The sequence below is a fragment of the Aureobasidium melanogenum genome (assembly GCF_000721775.1).
Source record: "Aureobasidium melanogenum CBS 110374 unplaced genomic scaffold scaffold_18, whole genome shotgun sequence".
Taxonomy (NCBI): Eukaryota; Fungi; Ascomycota; class Dothideomycetes; order Dothideales; family Saccotheciaceae; genus Aureobasidium; species Aureobasidium melanogenum.
Window position 1 is genome coordinate 376118 of NW_024470070.1, and position 12041 is coordinate 388158.

At 49.9% G+C, this 12041-nt stretch overlaps 5 protein-coding genes across 5 annotated transcripts; 4 read left to right on the forward strand and 1 right to left on the reverse strand.

Moving 5' to 3' along the window:
* Window positions 1-332: 332 nt before the first annotated feature.
* On the forward strand, window positions 333-890 carry M437DRAFT_53827 (uncharacterized protein; the record flags this gene model as incomplete). Its single annotated transcript, XM_041022592.1, has 1 exon — window positions 333-890. One exon carries the CDS (start codon window positions 333-335, stop codon window positions 888-890), a length of 558 nt encoding a protein of 185 aa, XP_040877806.1.
* A 1147-nt stretch (window positions 891-2037) lies between these two features.
* Window positions 2038-2921, forward strand: M437DRAFT_86494 (uncharacterized protein; the record flags this gene model as incomplete). The annotated part of the gene is made up of 2 exons (XM_041028472.1): window positions 2038-2749; window positions 2806-2921. The coding sequence occupies 2 exons, from the start codon at window positions 2038-2040 to the stop codon at window positions 2919-2921; spliced, it is 828 nt and encodes a 275-aa protein (XP_040877807.1).
* Window positions 2922-3079: 158 nt separating this feature from the next.
* M437DRAFT_67950 (Nucleotidylyl transferase) lies at window positions 3080-4615 on the reverse strand (the record flags this gene model as incomplete). The annotated part of the gene is made up of 1 exon (XM_041025023.1): window positions 3080-4615. The coding sequence occupies one exon, from the start codon at window positions 4613-4615 to the stop codon at window positions 3080-3082; it is 1536 nt and encodes a 511-aa protein (XP_040877808.1).
* A 720-nt stretch (window positions 4616-5335) lies between these two features.
* Window positions 5336-6100, forward strand: M437DRAFT_67951 (uncharacterized protein; the record flags this gene model as incomplete). The annotated part of the gene is made up of 1 exon (XM_041025024.1): window positions 5336-6100. One exon carries the CDS (start codon window positions 5336-5338, stop codon window positions 6098-6100), a length of 765 nt encoding a protein of 254 aa, XP_040877809.1.
* A 743-nt stretch (window positions 6101-6843) lies between these two features.
* On the forward strand, window positions 6844-10479 carry M437DRAFT_86497 (chromatin remodelling complex ATPase chain ISW1; the record flags this gene model as incomplete). Its single annotated transcript, XM_041028473.1, has 5 exons — window positions 6844-6879; window positions 7031-7057; window positions 7115-7249; window positions 7309-10272; window positions 10324-10479. The coding sequence occupies 5 exons, from the start codon at window positions 6844-6846 to the stop codon at window positions 10477-10479; spliced, it is 3318 nt and encodes a 1105-aa protein (XP_040877810.1).
* Window positions 10480-12041: the final 1562 nt, after the last annotated feature.

Sequence of the window (12041 nt, forward strand, 5' to 3'; positions counted from 1 at the left end):
CCGCCTTCTTCTCATCTCTCGTACGTACCAACACTTCCTTGTTTGGACATGTCAGCGGCAAGAGTTGGAGTATATAACATTGTTCTGTGCTCCCATTTCGGTTCCAGTTTATTATCAGCAAGACACAAGGAGCATATACCTCGACCACATCTTTATCAAGCAGGTGGCAACACAGCATCGATTGGTTTTCATTATTTCCGTCTCTGCATCTATACTACCACACTTCTCCATCCTGTCTTTCAACTAGTTCAAAGCCTGTCGATCAGTTTTTGCACATACTCATAATGTCTTCAACTATTTCTCGGCTGCTCTTGGCCCTCTTCTTCGCCACTATGACACTAGCTTTGCCTACTCCAAGCACAACTTCCAGCCAGAACACTGTACCTCTCAATGGGCTTCCAGCACCCGGTACTCTGTCTCTTGAATACATTGCCCTTGGTGTCGGCACTCAGAACTACAGCTGCAGTGCTGCAGGTGCCACCCCCACAGCCATTGGTGCAGTCGCCAGTCTCTACGATGCAAGTATGCTCAAGACGCCTTCGAGGGCATCGTTGATCCCATCATATGCTGCTGTGGCCTACAGCACACATACTTGGTTCAATCTGCCTACTTTGGGACATCATTGGTTCAGCGCCGCAGGAGTGCCAACATTCGACCTCGAAGGTCATGGCTTCCTCAGTGCGAAGAAGGTGGCAAGTGTGCCAGCGCCTTCGGGAAGCATCGCTGGCAGCGTGGACTGGCTGTTCCTAGAAGACGATGGCAGAGGAGTGAGCAAGAACCTCAAGGCAGTGTACAGAGTCGAGACTGCAGGTGGTAGTGCACCAGCTACTTGCAGCAAATCTGGAGTCATCGCTGTTTCTTATGCTGCCGAGTATTGGTTCTACGGCTAGATCTACAAAAGTATCTTGGAGTTAAGGGCGGTCTCGGTCGCTGGGCTCACGGCTTCAGTCGTTACTTCCTTTGTATGGAGGTTCACTTGTTTCGCTTTTTATTTGATTTTTCTGATATGCAAGTTTCATGAGCAACGAGGCGAGCTATGATACCCCAAGGCGTGGTATACACCATTCATTTATATTTTCTTATCTAAATTTAATGTTCGATTGCTGATCAAGCTAGACATTTGTCTCATTTACTCGTCCGAGACAATGCCAATGCGTGTCTCGTAGATTGAGTCTGTGTCAAGCTGGCTTTATCGTTCCTTCCAATAACGAAAGGACTCGATTAATGGCAAGAGCGATCCTAGATTGAATATACACAAATCGCATCACACAGTTGAGGCACAAGGAGGAAGGTGTCAGAAAAAAAAGATGAGTTGATTGAGTCGACAGCATACTGAACACAAACTATGAAAAGCGAGTCTCAGATAACACCGATAACGGGGGAAAAAGAACAACCAACTCCTTTCTACAACCACTTACCTCTAAAGCGATGGAGTGATGAACTTACGGCAGTGAGAGCAGTACCATGCATTATAGTAAGGGTTCCATTGAGCAGTTCTGTAGCAGTCTCCGCACACAGGTCTAGAGCTATAGCAGAGAACAGGATAGATGGTGGAGCCTGAAATGTTGGAAGTGTGGTTGCACATTTTTTGTGTTGTTGTGAATTTATTGATGTCTTGATTCAGATTGTTGAGCTGTGATGAACTCGATTCAGTTGCTGAGTATAGGTCAGGCTTTATAGACACTTGAGTGGTTTCAAAATTCTGAAACGGACAATGACTTTGTAGAAGGAACAAAGACGATGCAAGAATAGAAGCTTTGCTTAAGGTCTTGGTCAAAGAATGAAACTTTGAAGTCATTGTTTCTCGTCTGGGATGCCTTAGAACACCAAAGGATCTCCTTTGTCTTGTTTTCTTCTCGATTGTCTTGACGACTAACATATTGTCTCGGCTCTCGAGTCTCATGTGAAGCATCTTATATAACATTGCATACTTAGTCGCCGTCATTAGCGGTTTTCTTGCCAACAACGACCAAATTGCAGAAGATACTCTCTAACTGGAAGAACAGATTCAACGAAGCTACCACAAAGTGTACAAAAATGTCTCACCCTTCGGACATCCAGATGCCCGACTATGACAACGCTTATGCGATCTTCCAGGCCGAACTCGCGGGCGGTGACACGGATGTTGATACTGAAATGGGCGACAACTCCTCCCCTGAGCCAGCTGAATTGCCTGATCCGTCATTGCCTCTATACAACGGAGCTCCTCCACACAATTTTGACATCCCCCTCGCTCACCAGATTGATCTCACAAGCGAGTTAACCAGACCAGGTGGCTTTCTTCCAATCTCTGGACCGTTTTTCGACATCGACATCACCAAAACTATGGAGTCGATGCTGCAAAGATATCAGCAAAAGGGTGAAAGGTTCTTCCGTCTGAAGTGGGCCGTGAATTACCTCTCTCAAGGCTTCTATCCCGCATGCAAGTACCCTGGTTGCACGTCTAGATGCCGCATCGTTGACCACAACCTCAAAGTCTTGACTTGGAAAAAGCTTCAACCTGGTGGTGAAGATCATTTGCGCTATGTGACTACTGACAAAGAGCACCCTGTTTTCCTCTGCGTATCTTGCAAACACGAGAACTTCATGCCATCGTTCATGTGGAAGACCAGAGTGGTTGGCTTCATGGCTGATCCTGTGGTTGAGATAAAGATGTATGAGCGTTGGGCAACTCCTGCTTTCTTCTTCAACAGACAAAGAGATACCGATGCTTTCCCTAGTATGATTAGCGGTCCTATTCTGTCTAGACGTGAGAGGCGTGTTCAGCGTAGAACTTCGATCTAACTGACTTTTGTGTTTTTCTAGAGGCTGACGCTGCTGAGAGTGTCTTGAGCAAGACATGCGATTACTTGCTTCCGGTTATCGCTGCGGGATGGGTGCTTCGCTATGCTTGGAACGGTTATCATATAACATCAATCTAAGGGGATAGGTTCCCTCATTTTCTTCTTTTGATCAATTGCCTGGATTCTTAATGCGAAAAATTTTGCGTACTCAAAGTGAAATTGCAATGATAGACGGATATCGTCAGATTTGAAATGTTATGAGAATCGTGAAAATGTTTACTTTTTGTTTTAGTCGTCTAAGCATCTTCTGCCTTGGGCTCTTCTCCTGCTTGGCCCTTTTCTCTCAACGCCAACTTCTCGGCCTTCTTCTCGGCAATCTTGAGAGCCTTACGCTCACCCTTCGTAAGCTTGCCGGAAGTGTTCTCCTGCTTCTCCTCTGGCTTCTTCTCAGTGACGGCCTCCTCGATGGAGGCAGTAGCATTGGGATTGCCCTTGAACTCGAGCTTTCTGGGAGTCATGAACTCGCGCATGATCTCGTCGGTGACCTTTGCACGACGCTCCTGGAATGCCTCGACGAACTTTTGGAGTTCCTTGATACAGCGCTTCTTGAGCTCGCCAGTAGAAAGAGTGCCCTTGCGGTAGCTCTCCTCGATCTCCTTGAGCTCATCATCACTCTCGAGGAAGTAGGACAGGTAGGCGTATGCGACATCGACATCAGGGTTACCACCGTACTTCTCGTGGTCCTCCTTTGTGGCACCGCCACCTGAGAAAGCGAAGCGGTTGACCTTCTTCTCGATCTGCTTGGAAGTATCGGACATGAAGATGGCCGAGTTGGGGTCACTGGCAGACATCTTGCCGCCAGGACCTTGCAAAGCAGTCAAGAACTTTGAGAGAATGAGAGCTGTCTTGGGAGCAGGGAACTCCATGCGGTCGCAGTTCTCGCGCAAAAGACGGAAGTAAGGTTCTTGGTCAATGGCGCATGGAATCAGAGTAGGGATGGCAGCGATGTGCTTGCGAGGACGGGCCTCTTCGTAGTTAGGAGCGCGGAAGTCGCCAGCGCCGAACAGGGTAGGGTATGAGGACGCAAAGGCAGCAACGCACTGCTTGGCGGCGTATGCGTTGAGACCAATATTTGTGCTGCCATCGAAGCCCATGGCACCTCTGATCTGGTTGTTTGTGAGGAGAGCCTCGAACTCTGTGATGTTCTGGTAGAAGTGGCCACCCATGTACTCATAATCGGTGTAGATGAAAGTCTTCTTGAGGTCGAAGCCGAGAGCGATAATGTCTTTGCAGTTCTGTTTTGCGTACTCGATGAAGTCGCCGAGGGCAGCACCCTTTGTGATCTTGCCCTGATTCTTGTTGCGAGTGTAGAGGAACTTTTCGTCGTCAGTCAACATGACAACGAGAGGGACGTCGAAGATATCCTGCAGTTCCTTGGTGAAGAGGAAGGGGACGGCATGGCCCAAGTGCATGGAACCAGAGCTGGGACCACGGCCGGTATAGAGCAGGAAGAAGCCATATTTCTCATAGTAGTCGAGGATCTTGTCGAAGTCGCGGTGGCTGAAGAAGAGCTTGCGGCGCATCAGACGGTGAGGCGGCTTGCCGGTGACACGCTCGAAGCGATCCAGATGCTCCTGGGTCAGGGCGGGTGTGTTGAATCTCACGCGAAGGGCGTCGTAGTCGATGGCAGTAACGTTTCCATTCTCGTCGACACCTCCGCTGACATTGTAGGGGTCGATCTGCTGTTCCTTTGCTGCTTGCTTGACCTGCTCGACGGCAGGAGGGGCTCCTACAGCGTCGGCCGTGTGCGGCGCTCCGTCGGGTGATGCCATTGTGAATGCTTCGAGGGCGAGAGTTCGTGTGACTCGCTCGACTTTCTTGTCAATAACGGCTATACCCCGCTGGTCTGTGCGCTTTGTCCCTGCCAATCCTCCTCTTGCTCAAGAATTGCTTTTAGATATGTTGTATACAGGCCAAATGCTGTCAGGATCTTAGGACAAACTAGTCTTTCTAGGAATAATATGTTATCAATGACCAGAAAATAAAGAGCCACCTTTTGAACATTGCCATGGGACATTCACCGCGGTTACAGCACTCTTCTAGAAATTGTCGTGCATTTCTACGGCTAAATATGACAACCTCCAGTGCATAGATAGATCGCGTAGATAATCTTTTTCTCGCTAGGACTTACATCCATACAGTCGATACAACTCTGTTTGAACCAGGTCACAAAAGTGTTTGTTCACAGAACACGGCCAGAGGGGACAAAGAACTCAGCATGTGAATTAAACAAAAATGGCAAGGATCAGAGGCGTCAGTCGAGCGTCAGGCGTGCGGGACAGGGTCGGAGCATTTGATGGGCCGCGCCGACTGGCTACAAAATCCGTCAGTCGTCATTCTGCACTGCTGACCGCGCCAACTTGAGGGGAAGTGGCCTTCTCGACTGCACGTAGCATTCCACCTACCAATTGCTTTCTTTTTCTTCGACTCTGTCTGTTTCTCCGCTGCTTTCATTCACCAACTTCGACTTTCCATCAACAGCATGCGACAAGATGGTTAAATTCTACTCCACCTCGTATAGCTACGACTACTCTTTTCCTGCCGTCTCGCTGGCCTACTTTTTGCGCTATCCAAACCCATACAGCACCCACGTGCTCTCGACCGATGTCATCTCGCGCGAATATGACCCCGAGACCCAGCGTCTGACGACTGTTCGTCTACACTTGAAGAAAAGCAAACTCCCTCCGGCCGTCCTCAAGCTCCTGCCGCGGAGCATCATGGGTGGAGCTGAAAATGGCGACAGCCAGGCTTATATTCTCGAAACAACCGTCGTCGACGTCAAGGAAGGATGCATGGAGGCTGAAAGTCGCAATCTCGAATGGACTGGTGTTTTGAGCGTCGTTGAAAAGCAGGTCTTCCGCCGACAGCCCTTTGGATCGCAGCCGAAACTCTCTGCAGCCACAGACTTGTACAGCCAACAAGGAACTCAGAAGACGGATGTCACGACCACGGTCATATTACAATCACGCATTGGCGAGAACATTCGTCGTAGAAAAGCACAAAGGCAAGCAGAAGCAGAAGCAGAAGCTTCCGAAGAGGAGGCACCAGCCAAGCTTGGCTTCTTCAAGTCGTGGGCAGCTAGTCCCATGCAGCGATCTATTGAAGTCATTGGTCTACGTCGGGCTGAAAAGTCACAGCCCAAAGCAAAAGAGGGAATGAAGGTCGTGCTCGAGCGACTACGACAGGGCGGCCTGGTCGCTGTGCTCGAAGGCATGCGTCAAGATCGCGAGCTCATGTTCGCTGGCGGCCAGGCTTGAATACTCGCGAGGCTGCGGAAGTAGAAGTCTCAGGCCAATGTGCCAACACACGAGGGAGAAGGGGGACCAAATTGTATCAACATTTTCTGGCATTGCAACAGGTTTTAGCGTGGCGTTCTGGGTATGTTTCTAGCGAACAAATGAATTGGCACCGAGCAAGATAGCAACGAGGATATCAATAGGAAATTCTTCGGCTCGTTAAAAGAAGAGTTTGGAAGGAAGGAAGGCGTGGTATCAGTGAGGGGTGTTACTGTATTTTTAGTATTCACGTGTTGAACGAACAACTCATCTCTATTTCTACCTTATTTCCGAGCCAGCTTCAGTCCTTACCGTGACTTCCTTGACCAAGAAAAAGCAAAACAGATCTCTGACAGAGTACCAGAACATGGATGGAAGAGACGATAGAATGGAAGAGTGGAAGCAGACGGTGGTCTGTGCTCAAGCATTTTACGGAGAAGTCGCGACTCTGCGCGCGTCTGGGAAGCGGATTTGGGCAATGGATGTGGATGCTTCCTGCTTCTTGGCTGCTCTTCTTCCCTTCGCATCTTGCATTGCCTTTCAGTCCACCATCCACTCTCCTCAACCATCTACCCCCATCGCAATACCGGCACTCGCGCCGCTAATTATCGAATCACCATCAACTCTGTCCGTTGCAGAAGCAGAACCCCGCGCACATCTTCTATTTCTCCTGGACCAACCTTTTTAATCCTCCTTCCGCCGCAAGGCGACCACACACCGGCATCATGAACGGCAACGGAGATGGCGACCACACCATGCGTGTATGTACCACCATCTATCACTCCTTCCATCTTGATTTGTCCTTCAAGCTCTCACTCATGGCCCTCTCTTCTCTATCATGTGAAATCCCACCGCTTGGAAAGACCGACGCGCCAGCATCTAGTCTGAAATTTGCTAACTTTGTGATTGTAGGATGTGATCGACACGCCTGACTACACTGTGAGCTACAAACACGCTCCGTCATAAATCAACGCGCATATACTAACACGCCTCTAGGACTCAGACACTGGCTTGACTACCACAGAGAGCAGCATTGCGGGCGACCTGGATGGAAGAAAGAAGAGATGGGAAGGCCATGAGCTGAGAAAGAGCGTCTTGGGCAAGAAGCACGACAGGCTGGGCGAATCAAAGGTATCCGACACTCAGCGCTACCTTCCCTTCCCAACATCTGTTCTGACATTTTCCTACAGGAAGACGATTCTATCCGCAGATTCCGTTACCTCCTGGGCTTGACCGACCTCTTCCGTCATTTCATCGACACCAACCCCAACCCCCGCATCAAGGAGATTATGGCTGAAATCGACCGTCAAGATGAAGAAGAGAAGGCAAAGGCTGGCAAAGCCCAATCACGCAAGGGAGGTGCAGGCGGCGAAAGAAGGAGACGCACAGAAAAGGAAGAAGATGCTGAACTGCTCCGCGCCGGCAAGCACGAAAGCGATGAGAACCGCACAATCTTCCGCGAATCACCATCTTACATCCACGGTCAAATGCGCGACTACCAAGTCGCTGGTCTGAACTGGCTGGTCTCGCTGCACGAGAACGGTATTTCTGGTATTCTGGCCGACGAGATGGGTCTAGGCAAGACCCTGCAGACAATTTCCTTCATCGGCTATCTACGCTTTGTGTGCAACATTACCGGCCCTCACTTGGTCGCCGTGCCGAAGTCCACCCTCGACAACTGGAAGCGTGAGTTCGCCAAATGGATCCCCGATATCGATGTCCTGGTCCTCCAGGGAACCAAGGAAGAGCGCGCAAACATCATCAACGATCGCTTGAACGAGGAAAAATTCGATGTTCTTATCACGAGTTACGAGATGATTCTTCGCGAAAAAACACACCTGAAGAAGTTCGCCTGGGAGTACATCATCATTGACGAGGCCCACCGAATCAAGAACGAGGAATCGTCTCTTGCTCAAATCATCCGTATGTTCAACTCGCGCAACCGTCTTCTTATCACCGGAACACCTTTGCAAAACAACTTGCACGAGCTGTGGGCTCTGCTTAACTTCCTTCTCCCTGACGTCTTTGGTGATTCGGAAGCCTTCGACCAATGGTTCTCTGGACAGGACTCCGATCAGGAAACCGTCGTTCAGCAGCTTCACAGAGTTCTGCGCCCTTTCTTGCTGCGCAGAGTCAAGAGCGACGTAGAGAAGAGTTTGTTGCCCAAGAAGGAGGTTAACTTGTACATTGGCATGTCCGAGATGCAGGTCAACTGGTACAAGCGCATTTTGGAGAAGGATATCGACGCCGTCAATGGTGCTGGCGGTAAGAAGGAGTCAAAGACTCGTCTGCTCAACATCGTTATGCAACTGCGCAAGTGCTGCAACCACCCTTACCTCTTCGATGGAGCAGAGCCTGGTCCGCCATACACAACTGATGAGCATCTGGTTTACAACTCGGCCAAGATGATAATGCTCGACAAGCTGCTCAAGCGCATGAAGGCACAAGGAAGTCGCGTTCTTATCTTCTCCCAGATGAGCAGACTTTTGGACATTCTCGAGGATTACTCAGTCTTCCGCGGTTACCAGTACTGCCGTATCGACGGTTCGACGGCTCACGAAGACCGTATTGCGGCCATCGACGAGTACAACAAGCCTGGTTCTGAAAAGTTCCTCTTCCTCCTGACCACCCGTGCTGGTGGTCTAGGTATCAACTTGACAACTGCAGACATCGTCGTTCTTTTCGATAGTGATTGGAACCCTCAGGCTGATTTGCAGGCCATGGACCGTGCTCACCGTATTGGTCAGACCAAGCAGGTTGTCGTCTTCCGTTTCGTCACGGAAAACGCTATCGAGGAGAAGGTGCTTGAGAGAGCCGCCCAGAAGCTCCGCCTGGATCAGCTTGTCATTCAGCAAGGCCGTGCTCAACAGGAAGCCAAGAAGGCCGCTTCTAAGGACGAGCTCTTGAACATGATCCAGCACGGTGCTGAGAAGGTTTTCGAAGCAAATGCTGGAGGCACGTTCGCGAAGAATGGTGAAATGTCCGAAGACGACATCGATGCGATTCTCAAGAAGGGCGAGGAGCGTACAGCTGAGCTGAACTCGAGGTATGAGAAGCTCGGTCTGGACGACCTCCAGAAGTTCACTTCAGAATCTGCCTACGAATGGAACGGCGAGAACTTCGAGAACAAGAAGAAGGTGGAAATCGGCATCAACTGGATCAATCCCTCAAAGCGCGAGCGCAAGGACCCGGCATCCTACTCGATGGATAAGTACTACCGAAACGCTCTTATGACGGGCGGCAGGACAGCCGACCCCAAGCCTAAGGTCCCCCGTGCACCCAAGCAACAGGCTATGCACGATTACCAATTCTTCAACCCTCATCTCGCCGATCTTCAAGACAAGGAAACCGCCTGGTTCCGCAAGGAGAACAATATCAAGGCGCCACTTGCTGAGGGTGATGATGAGGACAAGGAGCAACGCGAACAAGACCAAGCTCTCGAACAGCAGGCTATTGATGATGCTGAGCCTCTGACTGAGGAGGAGCAGCGTGAGAAAGATAAGCTTGCTGCGGAAGGTTTCGGAGACTGGAACAAGCGTGACTTCCAGCAATTCATCAATGGAAGTGCCAAGTATGGACGCACAAACTACGAAGATATTGCTCTGGAAGTCGACAGCAAGGAGCCTGACGAGATCAAGGCTTACGCAAAGATCTTCTGGAAGCGCTACAAGGAGATCGCCAACTGGGAGAAGCACATTGACTCCATCAACGAAGGTGAAGAGCGTCGCGCAAAGGTTGTCCAACATGGCAAGCTTCTTCGCCAGAAGATGGGCATGTACCGTGTGCCGCTGCAGCAGCTGAAGATCAACTACACTGTCAGCACTACGAACAAGAAAGTTTATACCGAGGAAGAGGACCGCTTCCTTCTGGTCATGCTTGATCGCTTCGGCCTTGAGAGCGAGAATTTGTACGAGAAGATTCGTGATGAGATTCGTGAATCGCCACTGTTCAGATTCGATTGGTTCTTCTTGAGCAGAACACCACAGGAAATCGGACGTCGCTGCAACACTCTTATCACTACTGTTGCCAAGGAGATGGCCGAGATGAACGGCGAGAAGCTCAATGGCTCCAAGGGTAAGAGAGCTGCTGATGAGGAATCGAGTGAGGAGGAAGAAGTTAAGCCTACTACCAAAAAGGCAAAGGGCAACGTCAAGGTACGCATCGGAGATGAAGAATGAGACATCTTGAGACTAACAAGTCTACAGAACAAGCAGCTTGACACAGTGAAGGGCAGCAGCAAGGCAGCATCAAGCACGTCATCTCGTGCAGGCAGTGTAGCATCGACCGGCTCCAACGGAACTACCAAGGGCGGTGCCGCTGCCGTTGTGACGAAGAGCGGCAGAGCATCGCGCAAGAAGTAGAGTTGGTCACTTCATCATCTTTTTTGGTTCATGGATGGGCATTGCTAAACGAAAGCGGAGTGAACGGGGCGTTGATACATGTTGCTGCGTTGGGATTGCTTTTCTGAACGGTTCTACCCATGTTTTTGATGACTTGCTATGCAATAGTTGTCCTTCTACAGGAAGGGCTCGAGTACGGTATAAAAGAAATGAAAGGCGATCAAATTCGCTTGCTTTTGACTCAAATACAGTAATCGCCACTTCCCAATCGGTGCAATTTAAACGTGAAATTCACAGTCCACTCTTCTCGCAGCAAACTTTTTGTACGTCACGAAAAGGTAAGAACGTTTCAGATCATAGATGTAGCAAAGATAGTGGAATGGTGCTGGCTCTCGGACGAGTCATTTCGTCTTCGAAGACTATCGTGCATGTCTGTACAGACTTTTCTATACGTGCTTGATCACTGGCAGAGCGAGGCAGCGAGAACGTTTATCTTTGCATGCTTCCTGAAATGGCAAAGATCGAGCCTGAGATTGCAGACATGCACGATACTCTTAGCAAACAGGTGCTGTCCGTAGAGACGCCCCAGGCTTACCAGCTCTTTCTGAAAGATCACTTCTTTTCGAAGAACACTGTGCATCGTTATAAGCTCACTGACTCAGATGGTTGGCTTGGGAGGGCGGACGAAACGGTATTCCTTTGTTGAGTTTCGTTCAAGAGCAGGGTATTTTTGAGTAATTCTGTAGCTATGTAACATAAGATACACCAGGAGTTGACGTCTTGAGCTTCGGATGCATGCTGCTAGCTTTGGCGCAGGGTGTTACAGACGCTTTAGAAATGCATACTAATCCCCAGAAAGCACTCAAGTCCACGGGAGGGATGTTAATCTCAGGACATCCCTATGACCATAGTCCTGCCTGAGGAAGCAACTGTGCATTTTGATTGACACAAAATGATAACGTGACTTACCGTGAGACTAGTCAGCCATCAGCAGAAGGTGTGGCAGTTACTGTCAGACCCCCGATCTGGCTCTCGAGAAATTACTTGAAGTGATGAAAGTGCTGTAAAAATGCATGATCACATTTGATCCAGAGTTGCGTCCAGGGAGCGCTATCATCCCATTAACTCACGGTGGAAACAACTCTCGGTGGAAACAGGTCTGGCACGAAAAGAACCATGCATTCTGACAGCTGCTTCCACAAAGAGCCTCTTACTTGGAGAGAGTGCGTCTCGTTCACTGTGACTTTGTTTTGATGCCTTGGCAGTGAAACACCTCGAGCTCCGCCTTGGCACTGCTATGCGCATACAAGCACACTGACGCGCGGAATTTCTTTCTTTCACTCTCTCGCTCAACAACATCATCATCAGCAACATCACCCTCGGCATCAGCGACAGCAACAGCAACATCGTCGTGGCCGTCAGACTGCTCTGCGCAGTCTGGCGGCCTTTGCGCACCTCCGGTGCTGGTAAGTTCGTCCTGCTAATTCGCGTGGACAGTTTATTGGTGGGGCCCGTAGCGGTTCTGCCTTGATGAAGAAAATGGCCTCTTTTGGGGTGACAGTGCTATGCACTTTTCAAGCTCG